This window comes from Telopea speciosissima, chromosome 4 (assembly GCF_018873765.1).
Source record: "Telopea speciosissima isolate NSW1024214 ecotype Mountain lineage chromosome 4, Tspe_v1, whole genome shotgun sequence".
Lineage (NCBI taxonomy): Eukaryota > Viridiplantae > Streptophyta > Magnoliopsida > Proteales > Proteaceae > Telopea > Telopea speciosissima.
In genome coordinates, this window is record NC_057919.1 from 63,998,926 (window position 1) to 64,022,753 (window position 23,828).

Sequence of the window (23,828 nt, forward strand, 5' to 3'; positions counted from 1 at the left end):
CGTTGGTTGAATTCTTGCACCTAATTTTATTTATAAATTATGAACAAATACATAGGCAATGTTGTCCTTCCACAACTCATCTAAAAATGCATTCACCACTTTCCAAAAAATGGTGTTAAACTATTAAAAACAAAAATCATGTTAACAAGAAAAATGAAGAGGACAAGTTTCTAAAACATAACATTAAGGAACAAAGCAGAAATTGTGAAAAATAGACATTCCAATAGGCCACAAAAGTATCTATATACGCTGCATGCGTATAGACTACCATGCAACTGAGGATTTGATATGATCATAGGTAGATGGGATATTGTGTTGGATTAGTCTGTTAGGGGTAGATAGGTAATTTATTAGAAATAGGTTATATAATGTAAAACAGCAGTTGTAAAGAGCAATGAAAAAATATCAAATCTCCTTCCTGTTTATCTCCTTTTTCCTTTGTTCTAGGAGGCCGCTGCCCTCGAAGCTAGCATTTCCCTTTACTTTTCCCTTTTTGCAATCGTAATTTTCTCATTTAGTTTAACCCAAAAGTCCTTAGAGTTTCTCAGGCACAAGGGGCACAAGGGAACCCTAATCCCTTGGTTGAAAGTCAGATAAGGCATAACAGCCTCGTTTGAGCCTGCGTTAAAGGTTCTGCCAGTAAGGGTGTCAAACAGTGCGGTTCTAGTTATTCGGTTCGGTTGCGGTGTGGTTTACATTTTGATAAGGTGAAGTCAAAACCGAACCGGATAGGAATTAGCCAAAATCAGAATCATTTTTCATACGGTTCGGTTTTACCGGTTTCTATTCGATTTGCGTTATCCAATCACAACCGGTTTACATGCGGTTTGTGTAGTATCGTTTTGGGAAACAATAATGTAGACAACCTTTGTTTTCAATGCCTTTATATGCCCGTGTTTTTCCATTCTCTCCCAGTCTCCCTCACTCATCATATTTCCTATGCCTATGTGATAAAAATAAAAAATACACCATATTTCCTTTCCTATTCTTTGTTTTCCATTTTTTTTTTGTCTTCTTCACTCTCACATGATGAGCAAACTATTCGTTGTATTAAAAAGCAGGATTTTGTTAATCCATTTTAACATCATCAATAATTTTCAATTTATACTTGGACTAATATAATATATAGTTAACCCATGACATTTTACTTATTTTATGCTTCAAGTTGATGCAATAATTATATTTATTAAATTAATTATATATTATTAATTAATCCAATTGATGCATGATCGAGTTAGTATTAAAGTAAGAGGTATCGGTTTCTATTCGGTTTTTCTGGTTTCTTATTCGGTTTAGAACCGCGGTGTGGTGGTGAAAGTCAAAATTGAACCGGAAAAAGAACCTATAAAATCAAAACCGGATCATTTTTTTACAGTACGGTTCTGTTCGATCATAAACGGTCAATTCCAGTTTCGATATTCGGTTTCGATTCCATTTTGACATCCTTAGGTTCTGGCACGCTCGTAGCTACACCACATTCGTGCCATCTTGTGAGGGTGTTGGGAAAAATCAGCAACAACCCCTCAACTATGGCCCGTTTTCAAGTACACCCCCTAATCTTCAAAACCTTCTGAGTCAGTCCACCAAGTCAACTCACAGCTAACTAACAAGAAACATAAAGTTAGATTAGACCGAACAGACCAAAATAGACCAAACCCAGCTGAATCAAAACAAAACTTAAGAGAAAGAGATGGTCTTTTGAAACTGAATCTCATCTTCTCCTTCCTCTCCTCTTCGTGGATCTACAATCGCCCCAAAATCATAAACTTTGCAACCAAGGTTCATTCATTATGGGAGACTTGCTTGGATCACCATTAGTGTGGATGATAGTGGTTAGTTCTGCTTTTCTCTTGGGATTGAGCTGCAAGCCTGCAATAGATCAATTAAATATTGGGAAATTTTCAGCACCCCCCCTATGTTGGACCCCAGTATTAATGCCAACCCATTAAGTCAAAAAATATGAGTTTGAACCCAAAAACTAACGGACTTCACTTGGGACCAGTTAAACAATGATGTCAGCTTGTAAATTAAAATTTAATTCCAATTTTGCCCTTCCCATTTCAAGTGAAAAACCCTTATTTTCATCGTCTTCCTCAGTCTAGCTTCTCCTCTCTGCTACTCTCTTCTCTATCTTTGAAAGCTTTCACCCCACTCTCTTCTCTGTCTTCTCTGTCTTTGAAAGCTTGCACCCCACCTCAGTGGAACGAAGAAGCAGGCGGCTCGCATCATCTACTGATCCTTCTCAAAATCACCTCTCCAACTTTTCCATCGGCTCAAACTCACCTCTCCAACCTACGGTTCACCTCTGCAACTCTGCTCCACGCCTTGGCACACATTCCGATGACCAAAGAGAAGGAGACGAAGCTCTGAAGGAACGACTTCACTCCAAATGTGAGTTCTCACAAAACCAGACTCCTCAAAATCGAATTTTTTTCCCCTAACCTACCTGTGTGAATGCAATTTACACAGTTTTAATGGAGTTGAGTGTGCTGAGTTTGTCTAAGCAGCTGGTTTAAGCTTTGGAGGGAGAGTTGTCCTTTTCAGTTTCTTATCTAAATCAGATTTAACCAACTGAATCCTAACAATGAACAACCAAACCATGTAGATAGATAGATAGAGAGAGAGAGAGAGAGAGAGAGAGAGAGAGAGAGAGACCATAGGAAGAAGAAGAAGGAGGAGGGGACTATGAGTTCAATAATTTTAGATTAACCCTTTTCAGATAGTTTAGTAATGGGTCCTTTTTGAAGTAAGTTTTCTCTGCTCCCTTCTTTAGGGATTATACTTGATTGATTAATGAGGACCCTCTAACCAGTCGTGAACAGAAAGACAAGTTCTTACACATGAAGTGCTTTGGATCTTGGATTATCAAGAACTTGAACCACCCCCCTCTCTCTGATTAGATGAAACATTCATGTATTTTTCTTTTGGTAGGAATATTCATGTAGTTCATGTATTAAGAAAGTGCTTTAATTTTGAATTTTCCCCCTCTTCGCTGGAAAACTAAATATGGGTTAGGCAAGGAATAATTTAGAACTCCATTTAGGACTAAATTAATAAAGCCAGGCCAGACCAAATGATTGAGATCACTTGTGTCGTTGTCAGTTAAATGGTTTGGAATATGATCTTTCTTTCCCTATCACACATCCCTCCTTCTGCCCTCTTGCATATAGTAGACATACATGCCCCTTTTTGCTCTTATTTGTGGAGTGTTTTATTAAAAACTTGTGCTTATTTGTGTAATGAGTGCAAGATAGACTTATTCATAGTTTATTACTATTATGATGGGAATGTGTCACATAAGATAGTTGATAGAGATAGGTATGGGTATATTGATATGATACATGACATCTACAGCACAGTCCTAGGTCATATACCAGATGGTAGAGGTGTGACTTTCAAATGCAAAACTATACTATCTGGTGGGAATGAGGATTTGGAGGTGTGGGATGATCAATTTGTGATGCAGCAGTTTGACATCTTTGAGGCTGACAAGGTAATCAGATTGTATGTCTCTAATCTGCAAGAGAGTGAGCCTCAACAAGGAACCAAATCTTATAAGATTAATGGGTTTGAGCGTGAGGTGATTGGTAGGACCAGTAATACAAGAAGGCAAAGATATGTGGCTGGTGAATCTACAAGGGTGAGACAGCAAAGTGCTATTGTTCCTAGTAGTAGTAGACCGTCAAAGAAGACAGTAAAAAGAGGGGGTGGTACAGCAACTGGTGTATGAAATAGGACACCTTCTAGTCTTGCAGGATCTAATGAGTATGAACCTATGGAATTGAATGATTCAGGTGATGATGATAAATGGCAACTTAGTGAGGATGATCTGGATAAAGAAAGTGATGGAATTTCAGATTCTTCAGATGATGGTGATGAATCTGAAGAAGTAATAGGTGATGAGAATACAGAGGAAGTTGGTCAGAAAGGGGATGAGGAAGAGGATGATGAATCAGATTATGTTCCAGAGGAAAATAAAGATGAAGATGAGTCAGATAGGGATAGTATTTCAGATTATGATTTTGAGGAATACCATTCACAATTTTCCAAAAAAAGTGGATCTAGTGGTGGGGGAATATTGGAGTTGGATGAAGGGATGGCTTTTGATTGTATGGATGAATATAGAACCCACTTGAAGAACTATGCAATTCAAGAGGGGTCTGAACTGTATAGGCTAAAGAATGAGAAGACTAGAGTAACAGTGATTTGTGCAAGTGATGGTTGCCCTTGGAGGGTACATGCTTCTCTTGCACTTGATGGCAAGACTTTCATTGTGAAATCATTTGCGAGACAAACATACTTGTAGTAGAAGAAAGACAAAATTGGCGCGACTAACTCCGGATGGATAGTGGTAAACTTGGTCCCCACATCAAGGCAGATCCCGCAATGACTATTAAAAGCATGAAAGCAATGATGAAGGTACAGTATAGACTGCAACCAAGCAAACAACAGTTGTATAGGGCAAGAATGATTGCCAAAGAAGAGATTGAAGGCAACCATACTAAACAATTTGCACAGTTGCCAGTGTATCTTGATATGATTGATCAGTATAACCCAGGAGCAATAGTCAATATTCAAATGATGGATAGACATGATATGAATCAAAATCCAGTGTTTCAAAGGGTGTTTGTGTGTTTTAAAGCATGTATAAAAGGTTTTGTACAAGGTTGCAGTCCATTTCTGGGACTGGATGGTTGCCACTTAAAGGGAAAGTATGGAGGCATTTTTTTGGCAGCAATATCATTAGATGGAAATAATGGTTTATTTCCAGTTGCTTTTGGAGTAGTAGAGGCTGAGAGGAAAGACAGTTGGATATGGTTTCTTGAGTGCTTACACATTGCTCTACAATCAGAGACAGACTTCATACCCTACTTGACCTTTATGTCTGACAAACAGAAGGTTAGTAAATGTGGTGAATTTAATAGTTGTGCTTCCCATTTTTACATTTATATGCTTAAATTAATATGTATATTAATTTTCATTTACAGGGTCTAATTGATTCAATTCAACAACAATTCCCTTGATGTAATCAGAGACATTGTTGTAGGCATTTATATGCCAACTTTAGGGATGTTTATCCTGGAGCAATGTTGAGGACTGCCTTCTGGACTGCTGCCAAAGCATCCACTGCTGCTGATTTTCAGAAAGCTATGGGGGAGCTGAAAGATATAAATGTAGAAGCTCATGACTGGTTGATGAGAAACCCACCTGCAAGCTGGGCAAGACATGCATTTGATCATGGTGCCAAGAGTGACCATGTGACTAACAACATGACCGAGTCATTCAACCAATGGATTACACCTTATAGAGACAAGCCAATAGTGACACTGATTGACCAACTTAGGGTGCAGTTGATGACAAGGTTTCAACAGAGGTATGCTACTGCATGCAGTTGAATGGGTACAATTACACCAGCTATTAAGAAGAAATTGGATTCTATTGAAAGGGCAGCAAGGGGATGCATTGCACATGCAGCAGGATTGTATGAGTTTGAGGTTAATGATGGAAATAAAGTTGTTGTGGTTAAGTTGGATGAGAGAACTTGTACATGTAAAGTATGGGAAGCAACAGAGCTGCCTTGTAAGCATGCAGCCCATGCTATTGCTGTGAAGAGCCAGAGCATTGATGACTATTGTGATCCATATTATACTGTTTGAGTTAAAATAAAACCGCAAGCGTACGGGTCAATCGTAGCTACGGATCGAACACGAGGAGATATACGCCACTCTATTTAACTAATCTTAAAAGTAATGCAAAGTGAACCAAATTACTTAAATTACTAAATTAATGGTAATTAAACTAACGGATCCTAACTCACAAGCATCTAACAAATTACGCATCTACGGGATTACGTTGGCGTCCTAACACATGAACATGTAACCTATCAAACTAACGTAAATTGAGAGTAATTAAAAATAAAATCCCATACTACCAAGTTGGAAGTAATAAAAATGCAGCCACACATCCACATCCACATAAACAAAATAACCACATAAACAAAGTAACCCATAAGAAAAATAAAAGAAATAGAGGGAGAAGAAAAAGAAGGAGAAGAAGAGAATGAGATTGAGAGTTTAGAGAATGCAAACCTAGGTGTGCTTGAACCGGATTAATTGAAGAAGCTTGAATGAATACTTGCATGAACTTACCATGACCTCCTCTTCTAAATCTCCAAGTCTTGTCATTAACATAGGAACTTAGACTAGGAAGCTTTAAACCAAAACTATTACAACCATATTGAAGACATTAAAGCATAAACTAATCCTATTACAACCATTAACTAATCTTATGAAAGTAAAATTAAGAACTTGAAAGAACTAATCTTATGTAATCAAACTAAGAACTAAAGCCAAAATAAGAGAAGAAGAGAAAATTTCACTAAATGAATGAGCTAAAAATTACACTAAAAATAGAATTAGAATTGAACTAGAAACTAACTAAAAACTGCACTAAAAAACTAAATTCTTACAAGCCAAAGGGCAAGGGGTATTTATAGGGGGAAGAGAGGAGAAGAGAGAAGAGGGAAGTGTAGGAGAAATATTCTCTAAGAAAAGAGAATATTCCCTTCTCCTTCCTCTTTTACAATGCCTTGAATCCTAAGAAAAAAGGAAAAAAATAGAAAGAAGAAGAAGAGAAGATTGTTTACATAGACTTTCTATTTCTAGAAAAGTAAACTTCCAATTCTAACAAGTGCTTCATTTTCTTTGTAGATATCTTCTCCAAGCAATAAAATCAAAGATGCTTTGATTTTTCAACCTTCCATAAATGAGAAAATATCTTTCAAAATAAATCTATCCCAAGTAGAATTCCAGAAGTGCCCTTAGAAAGTTAGAGGAGAGAGAGAATGATGACTAGGATTCCTTCAAGAATAAATAAAATACCCATTCTATTATTCAGAAAACGTGGAGCAGGGGGTGCTTATATAAGCCTCACCATTGTGTTTCTTGCAAAAAATCACCCAAAATAGATCCAAATTTCGTCCAATTTGGAGTTCAGGAGCCCAAGGTATCTCAAGTTGAAGTTGGACTGTCCAGAGCCCTCCAAATGGAATCTTTTGGGTACAGGAAAGTAATTTTTGATAATTGCGTTAAGGCCCCTAGAATCCAAACTTCCGCTTCACTTTATCCCCGGCCGACTATCAATAATTATAAATAAACCCTTATAGATCATTTTCGCGCGTCATTACAGAAACGGCTGTAACTTCTTCGTTTCAACTCGGAATCAAGTGCCGTTTGAATCGTTACGAAGCTGACTCGATGGGCTACGTATCTAAGCAATTAACACCTCTAAACAGATTAAAAACATTTTCTTAGCATCATCTCTTCCATTTTCACAAGAATTCACCTAAAACCTGAAAAGCACAAGAAAACACCGAGTAACTCTGTCCAATTTGGTAAAATATATGCTTTATGCCCTAAGATTTCACACATAAATGTGCTCATCATATACTATGCAGAGATATCAACTAGCATATGGAGAGATGGTCCATGCACAGCTAGATACAGTTGGATTATTTGAGACTAGTTTGTATGGTGTCGTGCAGCCCCCCCCCTTATGAGAAGGAGACCTGGCAGACCTAACAAAAATAGAAGAAGAGCTATTGATGAAGGTGCCCCTCCAGTCTTCAGAAAAAGATCATCATCAGTAAGATGTAGCAAGTGCAATACAGTAGATCACAACAAGAGAACCTGCAAAGGGGGTGCAGTGAAAGGGAAAGGAAAAAGGAAAAGAGGGGATAGTGAGGTAAGGTTTTTTTTATTATAAATCTAACTAGTTATTCATTAGATAAATTTATATATTTATATTCATATTCATATTTTTTTTTTTTTTTTTCTGGTGTAGAGAATGGAAAGTGAAACCAGCAGTCAGGGTGATACAAGTAACTCCCAGAGGCAAACAAGATCAAACACTGCATCTACTGGGTCTCCAAGTGGGTCTGTACAAGAGAGAGTGAGATCAAAGATGGTGGCCTATAGAGCTAGAAGGAATTCAAAAATTGCTAGTAGTTTAGCCACAGAGGGTAGTGGTCAGTAGTTCTAGTGAGTGGTTTGTTTTCTGTTAGGAGTGTTTTTAGGAAAATTTGAGAAGTTGTAACTGTGTTTGGGAACTTTTGAAGTTGTAATATTTGTGATGGAACAAATGGAGTCGATGAACCAATGTTTTAAATGTTTTTTAAGTTGTAATATTGGTGATGGAACGGATTGGATGCTATGATTATGCCAATGAATATGATTATCTTAATATAATTATCTTGATTGTCTACACGCTCTGTAGCTGTGTGTTCCTTTCAATAATTATCTTGATTGTCTACTCTAACTGTCTTCTATTGTGAACAGCTCTTGAGAAATTGCTGAAAGATTTCAATCTCCCCCCCCCCCCCTTTTTCTTTATAATATTATTAATGAATTCAATCCAAACATTAGGTGAGAACAATGCAGATGTAGGGGCCTCCACCCTATGAACTACACCAATCATCCTGATGCTCATGTAATGATTAGTTTTTGAGAATTGAGGGAAAACATTTTTCGAAAATCTGTTGGTATTATCAGATACCTTGAATGTGCTATTAAATTATTTTCTTAGAGCTTCTAACTTCAAATACATGATATACTGTTTTCTCTATTTTCTTGTTTATGTTTCTACCTCTCCTGATGTTCTAGTACTCTGCCGAAGATGTTTCTCCAATAACTTCTCAGGTCATAATACTAGTGGAAAATCTCCTCTCTGATTATTTTTCTGATAGTTACATTGTGATCGGGGATTAAACTTGCATATTCTTCATATTCTATTCTTTTTGTCCTACAACTCTGGATCTTCCTTGAAAACTTGTAAGAGCCAGACCAAATAAAAGCTACATCTTTGTTTTGTCTTCTTTGTTCTTTTGATTTTCACTTCCACTCGCACCTTCTTTCTTGTCTATTGCCTAGTAGTGTGCAAAAACATCTAAAAGTTGGAATTGTAAAAGCCAGTTTTTTCCACTTCAGCATGAATTTAACCTGTTTTAACATTGGATCCACATGTTACCCCTCCTGAATAATTTATTATTTATCCACCATATCCAGTTCAATGGATCGTAATGTTCTTCCTATAGTTGATAGTTTTTCTTTAATTGTTAATAATTCATAATCACAATTGAATTTTAATTATTTTAGTTTTATATCCTCTGTTTGAGTTGTGAATATAATGCATCTCTGATATTTTCTAATCCTATTTTTTGTCAGTGCAGGACTGGGGATTTTTTGTGCCATACGTGATTGGGAGCATCTCTTTGATAGTTTTGGCCATTGGGAGTATCAGCCCTGGGTATGTTTCAAGGAATATTCTAGCCATTCTGAATCTCAATTTCTGTAGCCTAGAATGGAAGGGGAGGGAGAAAAGTATTTCTCTTTTTTTAGTATCTCAACTAGCCTGATGAATAGTCTTCTGTGTGGTCTTTGCCCTAGCACTAGGAGAATCTTAACCATATATTTTTCAGTATGTAGCCAGATAATGAATTTTGGGTGTCACAAAGGTTTGCAGCAATCAACACATCAATTTCAGTCACAAAAATCCATAATTCCTCTTTCTTGATAATGATGGTATTGATTTTAACTTGAGTGAGAGTGATGAGATAGAATTTGTATAGCCAACCTCAAATATTGAGAACAAGGCTTAGGGAGTTGAGCTGTTGACCATAATTAAAATAAGATTCAACTAACCCAGATTTAATTAGACGGTTTACCAGAATAAGAGAAAACATAAAATAGAATTTAGATAGGGAAATGGGGAGTTAAGTCTGTGATGTGAAGAGCTGTAGCCTCTTTCTTCTTTTGCCACAACTTTAATTTGAAAACCCTTCCACAAACTCAACTTCTTGCTCTCTAGCATAAGAATTTAGATAGGGAAATGGGGAGTTAAGAACTATTTCTCAAGCTTCCACTTCTTCAGTTTTCACATCTTGTTCTGTTTTGTGTTGCTCTCAGATACACAGGGAGGATAATTTTCATCACCCCCATGCTAGCCCATTGACCATAGATTCGCCTCCCCACTCTTCCTTCTAGAGGTTAATTCAGTATTTTCTGTTGGGATTATGTGGAGTATGGATCGACACTGCCATCACCAAGGTAGTAAGTCGGTCTTTGTTTTGGCCAGAGTGGATCAAATTTTCTTGTCACCATGGAACGGAAATGGGGAAGACAGGTGAGAGAAATTTTCTACAGTTGTGCAGGAGAAAGGAGAAGAAAGCAGGAGAAAGAGAAGGAGGTATAATGGAGAGGAGGAGAAGATGGAAGCAGGTGGAATCAAGGGTGCCATAGGTTTGAACCTGTGTTGCTGCTTCTCCAGTGTGCAAGTCGCAAAGATGAGTTGCAGGTTCGATTTGGGGAAGATGAGGTATTTCAAGGTTAGAAAAGATCCAACAATGACGAAGTGAAAAGCCTTGGCAGCACGATATCTTTATCCCCTCAATTTGCCTGCCCGTCAATTTCCTCAATTCCTTATAATAGAGGGAAATGGACCCCACCAGACAGTGTGTTCAGAAAAGGGGTAGGATGGTCATTTCATTCCCTATTAGATAGAATTGAGGAAATTGAGGGGCAGGTAAATTGAGGTGATAATTTTCTCGGGAGAGGATGGCCAAGTATCTTCTGTCATTCATTTTAGGGGATATAGGGACACCCCTCAACTATGACCCGTTTTTACTTTTTACACCCCTTAATCTTCAAAACCTTCTGAGTCAGTCCACCGAGTTAACTCACCGTTACCTAAAGAAACCTGAAGTTACTAAAATACCCTTTATACCTTAATAGTTAATACATTAAAAAAGAAAGAGACCAAACTACCCCTGCTATCTCCTCGACCCCTCGACCCTCCACCCTCCACCCTTGCATCTCCTGTCGCCGCTGCTACTCTCCTCCGGTGCTCTCTCTCTCTCTTCAGTGCTCCAGCAATTAATTTCACTTCTTTCTCTATCCATGAGAAGGAAGTGATCTAAAGCCGGACGCATGGGTAGTCAAGGAAGCTTTGCCAGGGACTTTGGGGAGGTCAAAAAAGAAGGCAAGATGGCTGGAAAAATCTCAACGACTTCTTGTTTCACAGCTGTATAGCGAAAGTTGCATAGTTCATTAGGAGTAATTTTTTGCAGTCTGAGTTTCAGCTTCGCTTCTCCCAGGAGAATTTTTTTTTCTCTTCATTTCCCTTCTTCTCAGAACCCCTTCCCAACCCTGCAATCTTCTTCAGATACCCTCTTCCATGGACAAAGGATTGTCCTTCAAGCTTCTTCTGAGCAGGTTTGTTAATCTCCTTCCATCTCTGCCCCTTTCTTTTCTGAATTCGATCTTTAATAGCCTATACTAATTGGTAATTTTGGCTACATTGCAGACGGGTCGTTCCATTGGAATATCTCAGAAATGGTGGAAGAAAGGGATCCATCCAAATATGAAAGAGATCCCTTATGCACAAGATCTTGTGGATTCCTTGTTAAACGCTAGAGATAATCTCGTTATTCCGGATTTTTTTCTCCCCGGATTCTGGGGGATGTTGAGCTATCCATCCCAAGGTGCTGCTGTGCACTATCTTGGGTTTCTCCTCTTTTGTGTAAGATTGAATTCACACCTTGGTTTTGATGAGATAATCTACTTGGGAGGCAAACAACAATTGTTGAAGTATTTGGGCTGGTCTGAAGAGCAAATTTTTGTTGCCTTTACGAAATACCCTGTCTAGATGACATGCACAGAGAAGAAGATGAGGCTAGGAATGGATTTCTATGCAAATGCGCTCAATTGGAATACTTCAATTGATTCAAAACAATTGAAGCAATCATCATCTCCTGCTACTCCCACTCTTAACATGCGCGAGGGAGACAAAGTGCCTGAACCAAAATGCGCCACCGTGTATCCACGCCATATCCACGGACACGCCATTAAAACTGCCATCAGGGACCCAACCTCAGTTTTGAACAACCTCATCACCCTCTACTCCCAATCAAACCTCCTCTCCGACGCCGTTCGTCTCTTCCACCAAATCCCATCACCCAACGTCGTCTCATGGACGGCCCTTATCTCTGCCCATGCCAAAACCCACCTCTCTCTCCACCATTTCATCTCTATGCTTCGCCACCCTACACTACCCAACCAGCGCACGTTGGCTTCCCTCTTCAAGACCTGTGCCTCACTCCCTCAAATCTCCTTCGGCCTCCAGCTACACTCCCTCTCCCTCAAACTCTCCCTTGCTCACCTTCCCTTCTCCGGCTCTGCCCTCGTCCATTTGTACTCCCGGTGTCGTCTCCCTGTAGAAGCAAGAAAGGTGTTCGATGAAATCCCTTTGAGAGATGAAGTTTGTTATGCGGCCATCATCGTTGGCCTTGCACAGAATTCTCGATCCACAGATGCGTTATCCCTCTTTACTGATATGAGATCTGTTGGTATTGGGTCCACCATGTATAGTGTGTCAGGTGCTCTACGTGCTGCGTCAGAGGTTGCTGCACTTGAACAATGCAGGATAATTCATGCTCATGCGGTTGTTATTGGGCTTGATTTGAATGTTGTTGTCGGGACTGCCTTGGTTGATGGGTATGGAAAATCGGGTCTTGTTTTGGATGCGCATCATGTCTTTAGTGCGTTGTTGCCTGATGTGAATATCGTTGGGTGGAATGCAATGATGTCTGGTTATGCACAGCAGGGGGATAAGCAATCGGTGCTTGAGTTGTTTTCCAGGATGGTGGATCACGGGTTTGTTGCTGATGATTATAGTTTTCTTGCCATCCTTACGGCATGCAGCAATGCCGGTTCGTTGCCTGAAGTGCAAAAATGGCTGAATTCTATGAAATCGGATTATGAATTGGAACCAGGGATCGAGCATTATACATGTGTAGTAGGTGCAATGGCCCGTGCAGGCCAGCTAGAGGAGGCCAAACACCTTGCCATGACAATGCCATTTGAGCCTGATGCTGCAGTTTGGCGGACGCTGTTATCAGCTTGTGCAATTCATGGTGCAGCTGACATGGCTTGGGTGGTAGGCCAGCGATTATTGGAGCTTGACTCACAAGATGACTCAGCATATGCGATTCTTGCAAATGTGCATGCTACTGCAGGGAGATGGGAGGAGGTCGCACAAGTGAGGAAGCAGATGAAAGTTAGGAGGGTGAGGAAGGAAAGTGGGCAGAGCTGGATTGAAGTGCGTGGCGAAGTTCATGTGTTCTTAGCGGGTGATAGGAGGCATGAGAGGACAATGGAGATATACGCCAAGCTTACAGATTTGATGGAGGAGATTAAAACATTGGGGTATGTGGAGGTGTCCGATGCAATGTTGCATGAGGTTGAAGCAGCTGAGAAGAAAGAGGCACTTTGGTATCATAGTGAGAAGTTGGCCGTGGCATTTGCATTGATTAGTGGAGCTGCTCCACCAGGGAAGCCTGTGAGGGTGGTGAAGAATTTAAGGATCTGTCGAGATTGTCATGAGGCTTTCAAGTATTTAAGTAGGGTGATAGAAAGGGAGATTGTAGTTCGGGATGTCAACAGATATCATAAATTTGTAAATGGAATTTGTGCCTGTGGAGACTACTGGTAATTTGAAATATCACAGAGAAAAACTAGGCACTCACATCTCATTGAAAAAGTGCCAAAGAGAAAAGCCATCAATGAAGTTAGAAGTTGAACTAGAATAAACACCTTTTCACTGAGGGAGGTAATATGATGACTAGTCACCATAAACGGTTCTCATCAGATCAAATAGTAGCACTTTAAAGTGTGAAGAAACTCGAAGGCTTGCTTCCAGACCCATTAATAGATGAATCCAGAGCCATTGAGGTGTTTGCAGATGAGTAGGTTGCAAATCCTTCCGTTTAATTTAGATAGCTACTTGCTTCATTGGATGTTGGTTCATTTATAAAACCAATTCATACTCAATTCTTTTTGTAAGTTAGACCTTTGGTTCTTTTTGTTATCCATAAAGTGTTGAGAATTGCAGCTGGACAGGAAAGGTTCAGGACATTAACAAACGTGAAATCATTTTGTCATTCTGCATAGACAAATCTTATTTCTCTAGTTTTATGCTTGATTAGAATTATGTTGTTAAATTTTGGTCATTTCCATTGCCTGGTCCTCTCTTTGACAACTGCTGAACAACATGTCCAATTGCTGGTTTATAAGTAATGATCTTGACACTTTTTTATAACATGTTCAATCTCAAGTATTGGTTTTTTTGGCTTTGTGTGACGTGTGTTGGGGTGGGGGATGGGGCGCTGATGCTCTCTTAAACATCAAAATATCTGATAGCAAGTCTAGAAGCAATTCTGCAAAGGCTGGAAAGAAATTTCTGATAGCTAAACTAGACTTTTGTGGTTAGACAATCGAACCGATTGAAGTAGCAAACTATTGTTACTTGAAATGTACATAGGTTTCTGTTGTATTATGTGTGACCTTCTTTACTTAACCAAAGTCTCTATAATCATGGCTGCCCTTTTCTTTCCTGGATTAAAATTAACTAATTCATAATTCGCTTTTCATTTTAGTGTATGATGTCACATGGCGAGAAACCTTTACAAACTTGTCAGATTTATGGGCGAAGGAGATTGAACTTTACTCCACTAATCAGGATTGCATAAAGATGCTTGTTGGAATTAAAGTTGATAAGGTAAGCCCTATATTGTTTCTCTATTTGCTATGCATCACTATGTGTTCTCCAAGGGAAGAATTTTTATTTTTTCAACTTAGTCTGAATATTTCTGGGTTCTCGTATATGCCACTGCTTGCTGAATTAATGGGTCTTTACTTATTAAATCATATGAATACTGTTTCCTGATTGACATTCACTGCCTCCTCCCCCCAACCCCCTGGAACTCATTTCAGAATTCTAGAATTGGTTATGCTAAATGAGATAAAATCTTTATAGTGCAATTTAATGTGTCCTTTTGTATTGTTCTTATGTTACTTGTTAGTTGCATGAGAGTTCAACCTTCTGCATTATGCTGCAGGCCTATCTATTTCTATTGCAGACAAGTAAACAAATGAAAAGGTTTAAGGCGATATTTCGTTGGGCTTTTGCTCTATAAAGGAACAAAATCAGATAGTAAACTGTGTTTCGTCCTTTCAATTCACCACCCCTCTCTTCACGCCTGACATATGCATGAAGTGCTACAAGAAGTTTAGAGATGTGCTCAAACTTTTAGATGTTAGGCAATGCCCACACATTACAAAAGTGTACACTAATTTGACATCTCAATTTGGTTGATATTGCAAAACTAGAAATATTTCCTAATATTTACAAAACAAAATGGACCCTCGCTCCCAGTTTGTTGAAATTTGAAAGAGTCAGCATCTTTGGGAAGTGAATTCATATCTTTTGAGCGGACTGACAGAACTAGAATAATTTCTTACCAAATCAGTGAGAGGCAACATCAATCTTGATACCAATGCTAAAGCTATTGGAAGAGAGGTTTCTTCTCCACATTTGTTTTGTAAACTTGGAAATACTTCTTTGCTTTCTTTAATCCATGAAGAGTGGTTTTCAGTTCTTCTTAATTCTTAAAAGCTGTAAATTATCTTTGCGTTATTTCTTATTCAAGTCTTTTATGGTTCCATTTTTTTGTCACCTCTAAACCTACTATAGAAAGAACAAAGAAGTTTGGATCCGAAAAAGTATGCTTAGGCAGTTCCTTTGCTGAGCACAACAGAATGAAAAGGAATTTGTATCATTTCAAGTCCCTATTCTTATCGAAGAGAAGGAGCTTGTACCCTTGTCTTTTGCTCTATGGCAGGAAAGGATGCGCCTATTCAGGGACATTCAAAGCACCATTCAGCCTGTTCAATAAATCTTGTTTACTTCCCTCCCACAAACTACTTTTTTGTCAGTATTCCTCACATTAAAAAGATGTTCTTAAGATTTGTCCTCTCTTTTTTTTTTTTTTTTTTTCAAATTTCTCAGTTCTTTCAGTAATATTTTCCAAGAGAGTTATTACAGGTACTTCGATCCTGCATTCATTTTTCTAAGTATATTTTTCTTCAATATTAAAATGTTTTTTGAAGTTTTTGTACTCTAGACTTCAGACAAGCAGTACTTACTCCTAGTTCTTAGTAAACCAGTTAGTAGAAACCTTGTGGTAGTAAAAATTTCAAGAGAATAGCTGAAGGACTAATTCCGAAAAATGAAAATTTCCAAAATGTTTTATCTGAACCTTTATCAAATATTCCTCAGAAAAATAAAAATATGCTTTGTTACATAATATAATTGGTTTATCCTATTTGTTAGCCATCAGTATTTGTACATCTTTTGTAACAGAAAAGGAACCTTTTCATAAAGTGATGTCTCAATATGAGAAGCATTTGATGAGTTTAAGATCAGAGTTATTAAGAGACATTCACAGTAATTGAATTGATTGGAGAGAATACCTAGGTAATAATCCCTCACTGAGGAATCGCAAGAAGTAGAAGAAAATTATTTACAAAAAAAAAACAACGTAGATTGAATCTGCTGTCTTAAAAAATAATAGTGATCCAATGATTGGATCCGAAGTAGAAGTAATCTTCAAGCATTAACAGCAGCTTCAATATGAGATTCTCCACTCGATCCCTCACTTCTGGTAAGCAGTAGCAGTAAAACCCTAGTTTTCAATTGAAAACTTCATCTAGGGTTTAATTCTCAGCAATGTGCAGCATAGGGTGCTGCACCCTTTGAAGAAGAATAAGCTTTGTAGACTCTCAAACCAGAATTGCAGATCACAAACAACCTAATGGTTGTGCTCTGATACCATGTAGCAGAACAGAACCTTAGAACACCAGAACCGAGAAGATGAAGAGAAGAGATGGAGAAGAGGAGCAGGGACAGTCGAATTAATCAGTCCCCCCTCACAGCCTTTATTTATATGTTTAGATTACAAGAGGACTCCTAATCGTGTCAGGATCCACTATCGTAGACAAAATAGGAAAATAGAAACTTCACCTAATCCTAATTACAAACCACCAATAATAAATAATAAAAGTGACAATATAGGGGATGTCGATTAGACTGGACTATTCTAATCAAGATTCCTTACATGGTCGATATACTTCAACAGTTGTTATAGTGCCAGGGTTAGCCAAGCCTAGCCACCTAGGGTTATTAGGCTTCAGAAACTCAGGGAATTTCCAGAACCGCAGGTTAGGAACTATGAACCAGAATTAAGAGAAGTCAAATATAAGAATATTAGTGGGTCTGATCTGGCCAACATGCCGGTCGAGTCCTCAGTTTACTTAGGAGAGCAGAATGGTAAAACGTCAAGATAATCCAATGGTCTGATTTCAAACTATTGAGGAACGTACTTAAGATAGGATAGCTCAAGAACTAGAATTCAATGGTTTAGTCTAGAAGATTTAGAATAGCAATTAATGGGAATAGAACAATGGATAAACAGCAGCAGAGACTCAGCAGAAACAAGAGAATATTAATCTGACACCAGATTTCACAAATTAATTCAAGATTAAGAGATTTTAAGAAATCAGACTTGAAATATGACTATGAAATTAATGTAAAGATGAGTTTTAGAAAACAGAAACAGAATGAGAACTAGAAGTGGAACTCTGGAGAAGGAGATGACTGATAGAATATTATCTAGCAAATAGTATTAAACAAGCAGAGAAAAGCATGCGCTGAATTCCACCCAGGCCTCACTGCATCTCCTTCTCCTGACCTGATTCGATGGAAGAAAGAAGAGAGAAGGAAGAAGAGAAAGTGATAAGTGATTCAGGAATCCCACCTGAATCCAGACATGGAATCCCACTAAGGCTTCACTGCATCTCACAGCAAACTGTTTCTCTGAATCTCACAGAACAAAGGGCAAAAGCCAATTCCGTTCAAATGTAAATCGTGGGGAGGCCCTAGCCCTCTAAGGATCCATGTAGCCGACCCCATTTAGTTGGGATAAGGCTGAGTTGTTGTTGTTGTTGTTTGTTGCAATTGATGTCAAAGGTGGGTGAGCTCATGTCATCTTCTGTCATAACTCACTGCCTAACAAGACAGCTCTTGGTAATGTTTGTGTGTGTGCATAAGATAAATGGATGAAAGCATATTCCCTTGTTATCGAAAGGACTAAATGAGAAAGTTTTTCTTGCTACATCTGCAGATGCTGCAGAGTGATGCTCAAGGTGAAGATCCACAGAATCCCTACTGTGAATGAAGAAGATCAGGTTGTAGGTGAGTTTCTATTGATTGAGATCCTTTCCTCTTGGTTATTCAGCACGTGGGCATTTATATAACTAAATTTGAGTATGAAATTTGAAACTTAACCGATGCAAACCATTTGTCAGGCCTCCATGTTGAAGACAGTAGGCCATTGTTCATGGTTTTAATGATTATTGACCTAGACTTTACAAGTACATGTAGAGACCCGATCCATTAAAATGGACAATATTGAGATTTGGATTTTAGAGCTCATTGTTCAATATGGGATCATTGAGCTTGTCATGGGAGCAACAACAACCAATCATCATTCAAAGTTGAGAGATGGATTTTGTTTCTTTTTTAGGAAACCTTGTACAAGGATATTCTAGATACATTTACAATTATGATCATTTTTTTGAAAATTGTAAACATTTGGTTGTATAGTTTATTTTGGATTGAAATGAAAAAACTCTGGGTGTAAGTTTAAAGTTTTTATGTAGTCTTACATGGAACAAGGGAAAAAGAACAAAAAATTGGGAAACAAAAAACAATTTAATATCTTTTAGTGGCAGAAATCAACCGCCCCAAAAAGATAAGAGAAAAAGCTTTAGAGGCACTTGCAAACTGCCTCTAATATTAACATAAACCATCTCTAAAAGTTTTGTTTTGTTACTCAATTCAGAATTAGCAGTGGTAGGGAAACACTTCAGAGGCATTTCACAAATGCCTAAAAATCGTCTCTGAAGGACCCAAACATGGGCATTTGCTTGAAATTCCTCTTTTGATTTGTGACATGACATATGGAGGTGTTTATGCGGCATTTGTAGAGAACTCCCTTGAGAGAATTAGAGGCGTTTCACGAATGCCTCTAAAGCCAGATTTTGTTGTAGTCTTCTTGGCATAAAACCAAATTGATTTTCCGTAATAGTAGTTTATTGTCTCAAGTGAATTTCCATAACTCTCTCCGATAATTTCATAGTAATATAGCATGGCTCATGAGTTTTATACCTTTATTTTTTATAAATCGGAATCTCCTCCATTCATCTGGCATTTTCTTTGTGCTCATAATATTATTAAACATGGTTAGCTAAGATAAATCATAGATTCCTTAGTTCTTCCACACTTCTATTGGGACCCCATCTGGATCTGGTGTCTTGCCTACTTTCATCCTCCTTAATGCTTCTTTACTTCAGAAACCCTAATTTTTCGTATATATATATATATCTTCGACATGTTGTGTCTTGATGGGTATGCAGTCTTCCGGGATTCTATTACTCGAAATGGCTTCATTTAGTAGGCTATAGAAATAATCTTTCTATCTCTTCTTAATATCTTCATCCCTTACTAGTACTTTACTATCTTCACTTTTAATGCATCGATGATCTAACATGGTCGAAAATATGGTGTGGGTGGTGGTGAAGGTGCTACCGTGCTAGCGGAAGTGAGGGCAGAGGTGGAGGCGGAGGTGGGATGAGGTGAGATTGGGGCCTAGCGGTAAGAGTATGGGAGTTGGGATGAGAGAACTGGCCACAGTTACAGTTGGAAATATTTCCACCTTAGAAAAGAACTGGCTAAAAAGGAACCCTTAAGATAATTTTTCAAACTTGAGGAACCAGGTCTGAACCAATTCTGGAAAACTGAACCAGAAAGCTGATCTAAACCAGGTCCAACCAAGAACTTTAAACAAAGTTCTGGTTTTCTTCCTGCTGTACTGCAACCTGAATCTTGAATCTGCATCTTGATGCCTAAGGAATGCCTGGGTGAATACAAGGCCCGAAAGTGACAACCATATTCCAGGTATATTTGCCATGTTACAGGTATCTTTTCCTTATCCAGGTATGTTTCCTTCATCTTGTAGGTCTGGATACTTGGGCATTAAGGCCTACTTTGTCACTTATGCGACTCCTTGAGCTCACATTGAGTTTAGTGTGTTCAATCATTTGTCTTAGTGAACTACTTGATGTCAACTTCATGAACATGTGGCTCCAGTCAATCTATGCAAGACTATATTGTTAATCATGAACACTATTGTCTGTGTTCATGGCTCCAATCCAAGTCATTTCCTGCCTTCTCACTATCGTCTTAACGCTTCTAACTTTTAAAACATCATTCCTTTTCACTAGTGCATTTGTTGGTTTTCATATGCATGATAAAATTGTCGTAAATGCATTCGTTTTGTATCCAACTATCCATAGTTAAGTGGTAGAGCATTCAACTGCAGATCAAGAGGTCATCGGTTCAGGCCTGTCTGGGCCCTTTCTTGGAACATCTTTAGTACTAACTCTTGGCTCTCTATTACAGAAAATGTACAAGTTTCTTGCTTAGGTGTGTATCCGTTTTTTCTTGGCGATGATTTAGTTCCCTAAATTCTAGCTCCTAACAAAAATATTGTCAAAGAACCTAGGTAAAATGTTTGAGCAATGTGAAAGAGCTTTTCACTTTCAAGGTAAATTCAGACTCAGGACATTCTTGTGGTAATTGGATTTATTTTCTTGGTGAACTGTACTTCAGCTGTTTGGTTTCCATTCTCGAATTAAAAAGAAAAAGAAAAGAAGAGAAAATCTCTTCATTTATTTTGGACCTCTTGCTGGCTGCCATTCTTATGGATCTCTTGTTTTGAAATCTTGATAAATACTTAAAGATTCTTTTTCTTTTTGGAGATGATTCTAGATGCAGGGTTGAGATCCCAATATGGAAGTGATGGAATCTCTTTCTAGTGTACATAATTCTGTTGGTCATTTCACAACTTATGTTCTCCATAAATTGTCATGTTAAATCTTAAAAAAGGGTGGGCTGCAATTAAAAAAAAAAAAAAGGATAAGCTGACAATGCCAAGTTGAAGGGAGACTCTTCCATTATGTGTACTTTCTAGTTCTCTGTTTCTGTAAACCATTTAGTTAGACTTCATGTTGGGAAAAATCAAATAGAGAAGGAAATTGTAATATGCTTTGAACGCGTACTAGCTATCTAAAAGGAGATATTTGCCCCCACACAACAAATTTGACTTTCAGGATTCAACAAAGCAATAAGGACGAAACAGAAAATTCCTTTGAGAGACACTAATTGCAAGAGAGAGATATTTCCTTTGAACACTGCACTTCTATTTTATAGAAGTGAAGCACTTCTTCTGAACAGGCATCTTTGTTAATTTTGTATTTAGACCATTAGATCGATTGCCATCCGATCTAACGGTCCAGATTAAATCTGAGATGAAGCTGTTCACAACTGTTATACCATATCAAATATGACCGTAGGAGTTTTCTAATCCGATGGATCTGATCACATCATTAAATCAACGTACCAGATCAGATCGTTTGAAACGCGATGCAAGTGTGTCAAGTGTTAAGTGCGTGTGTACGTTACTAACGCCTCTACAGCCCACTGCCTACGCCGCGCGTGCGTGCGCAGACGGCTACGCCGTCCTCGCATTTACACCATAGAATGTCTCCCTTTTTCGGTTTAAATCAAGAGCTAAAGAAGGTAATATAATAAATACCATTTATAACTCTTGTAGTTTTTCGATGTGGGACTAAAGCACTTTACCCAAATAATATAATATTTATTTAATCTCTCATCTTATTACAATCTATCTAACACTTGAGTCATATAGTATGTATCTTGAACAAGTCTAACTTTGGACTCATAGATAATATTTGGTTTCAGAATCTTGCACTTTGTAACATGTTCAATGCCAAGTGAATGATTAATCTCTAGACTTGTCAGGTGTATACTCTCTAACAAATTGCATATGAAAAATGATGAACAAAGGATGTAACAAATATTAGGTACTATAAGTGCATTCATTATGCAAGCACCAATCAACAGTTGGCAAAACTTAGTGTCATGAGAAAAAGTACCAAACCTTTGCCAGTTTTAGAGTAAATTGGTATCCTCCTTTATCAAGATCTTTTTTTAGAGTAGTGGGATTGATACTGATAAGTAGACATTATGAGGATCTAATTGAGAAGCTTTGCACAACATATACCTTATCAGAGACAATATATATCTCATGCATCTAACTATTCAATAGAAAAACAAATGCAATTGTATTTTGTTCAGTATGCGAAGATGTGAAATGTCATTTCGATGTAGTTTACCTCTAAGAACACCTTCTGAGGCAGTTGAAATCGAGAAGATTAAATGGAGGAAATATTTTGAAGCTTTCTATACATCACCCTTGTCACACTAATCCAATAGAAAGCATTTATAGGCAAAAAAAAAATGAACTAAATCTAAATTTCTTCAATATGTTACTTTGATCCTACCTGGATATGGTATTGGAAAGATTCAAATTCATGTATATTATGATCAATCTCTATTTGGATTTCCTGAGTATCATAAGAATGGCATTTCTATGCTTTTTGAGTGTTACTGAAGAAAGGAAAGGTTCCTTTTTAAGGGTATTCTCGAGAACAAATCAAGTGGCACTACAAGAAATCCTTTTTTCAACGACGGTAAAAAACCGTCGTAAAAAATATAATGCTACCGTAGATGTAACCGTCGCAAAAGTATTTTTGATGACAGTTTTTTTCTTTCTTCGTCGTAGTATTTTTAACGACGGTTTATTCTGTCACTATAGGGTTATATATTAGGCAACACTTTTAAAGATCCGTCGTAGATAATACATTTTTTCCGACAGTTGATATCCGTCACTATAAATTCGTATTTTAACCGATGTTTTGTATTTTTGTCATAGAAATACATTTTCATCGATGAATTCTCTATAAATGTATATATTAGATTACAATTGCTTATTTCCATCGTGAAAATTACATTTAGATAATGATTATATTAAATCGTCGCCAAAAATCTTTATATATATATATATTTTATTTTATTTATTTTTTTTGAGGTGTTGGGAATCATTGTTTGTATTTCAGCAAAACTTTTTACCAGTAATTTACATCCATATATAATATTCATTTCATAAAAAAACTATTAACTAAAATCCATATAAACATTACTTTAATCCATTGTTTTCCTTTAGAATTTAGAAAGTGTCACAATTATCATAACATTCATTGAAGATCTCCACTAATGTTGTTAACCAAAAATGCCAAGAAAAAACCCAAAGAGAAAGAAGATCAGTTTGACCAAAAAAGTTTCTATCTTTGACATAGTTAAACAAAACACCAACAAAAAAACTTCACCACCGTTGCTCTAGCTCCACATTGCCAAAGGAACATCATAATCTTTTACAAGTCCTTCCAATTTCATCATCCTTTCAAATTTCATAATCGGAACTTTATATCTTCTAACTTCATTGCACTTGAGGGAAACATAGACAAGCAGATTGCATACAAGTTCCTCCTAGTTTATGAACTATGATTATAAAAATATTATTGAAATAAATAAACAAGCATTATATATGTCTTATTGTATTGTTGGTAAGTAAAAAGAGTTGCATGGAAGAAGAAAAAAAGAGAGATATGTACAACAAGAAAACCAAAGTGATTTGATTAACATCGATCTCTAGACAGTATAGAAATATACAGTGCCTTTATCAGGAGTAGGTGCGGTTGGATTGGACGAAAGGAGAGGAACTTGGGAAGCACAAACAGGGAGTTTGGGTTCTAGGAGGGAAAGCTTGCTTTGGTTTGGTTCTATGTAGGCTTCACTTAGGTTTTCTACACTGTTGTAGAGATTTCCCAAAGAGCCTACCATGCTGTCCTTGGTAAGGAGCTCCACAACCTCCTTGACTACCTCTGCAAACAGGA

The 23,828-nt window shown here is 37.7% G+C and overlaps 1 protein-coding gene across 1 annotated transcript; it reads left to right on the forward strand.

Moving 5' to 3' along the window:
• Positions 1-11,803: 11,803 nt before the first annotated feature.
• Positions 11,804-13,634, forward strand: LOC122657571 (pentatricopeptide repeat-containing protein At4g33170-like). Its single transcript, XM_043852314.1, has one exon. The coding sequence runs from the start codon at positions 11,827-11,829 to the stop codon at positions 13,543-13,545; it is 1,719 nt and encodes a 572-aa protein (XP_043708249.1). The 5' UTR covers positions 11,804-11,826; the 3' UTR covers positions 13,546-13,634.
• The last annotated feature ends 10,194 nt before the right edge of the window (positions 13,635-23,828 follow it).

Bases quoted from the DNA above. Each gene is read 5' to 3' on its own strand.
- LOC122657571 (XM_043852314.1), top strand. From the start codon at position 11,827: ATGCGCGAGGGAGACAAAGTGCCTGAACCAAAATGCGCCACCGTGTAT.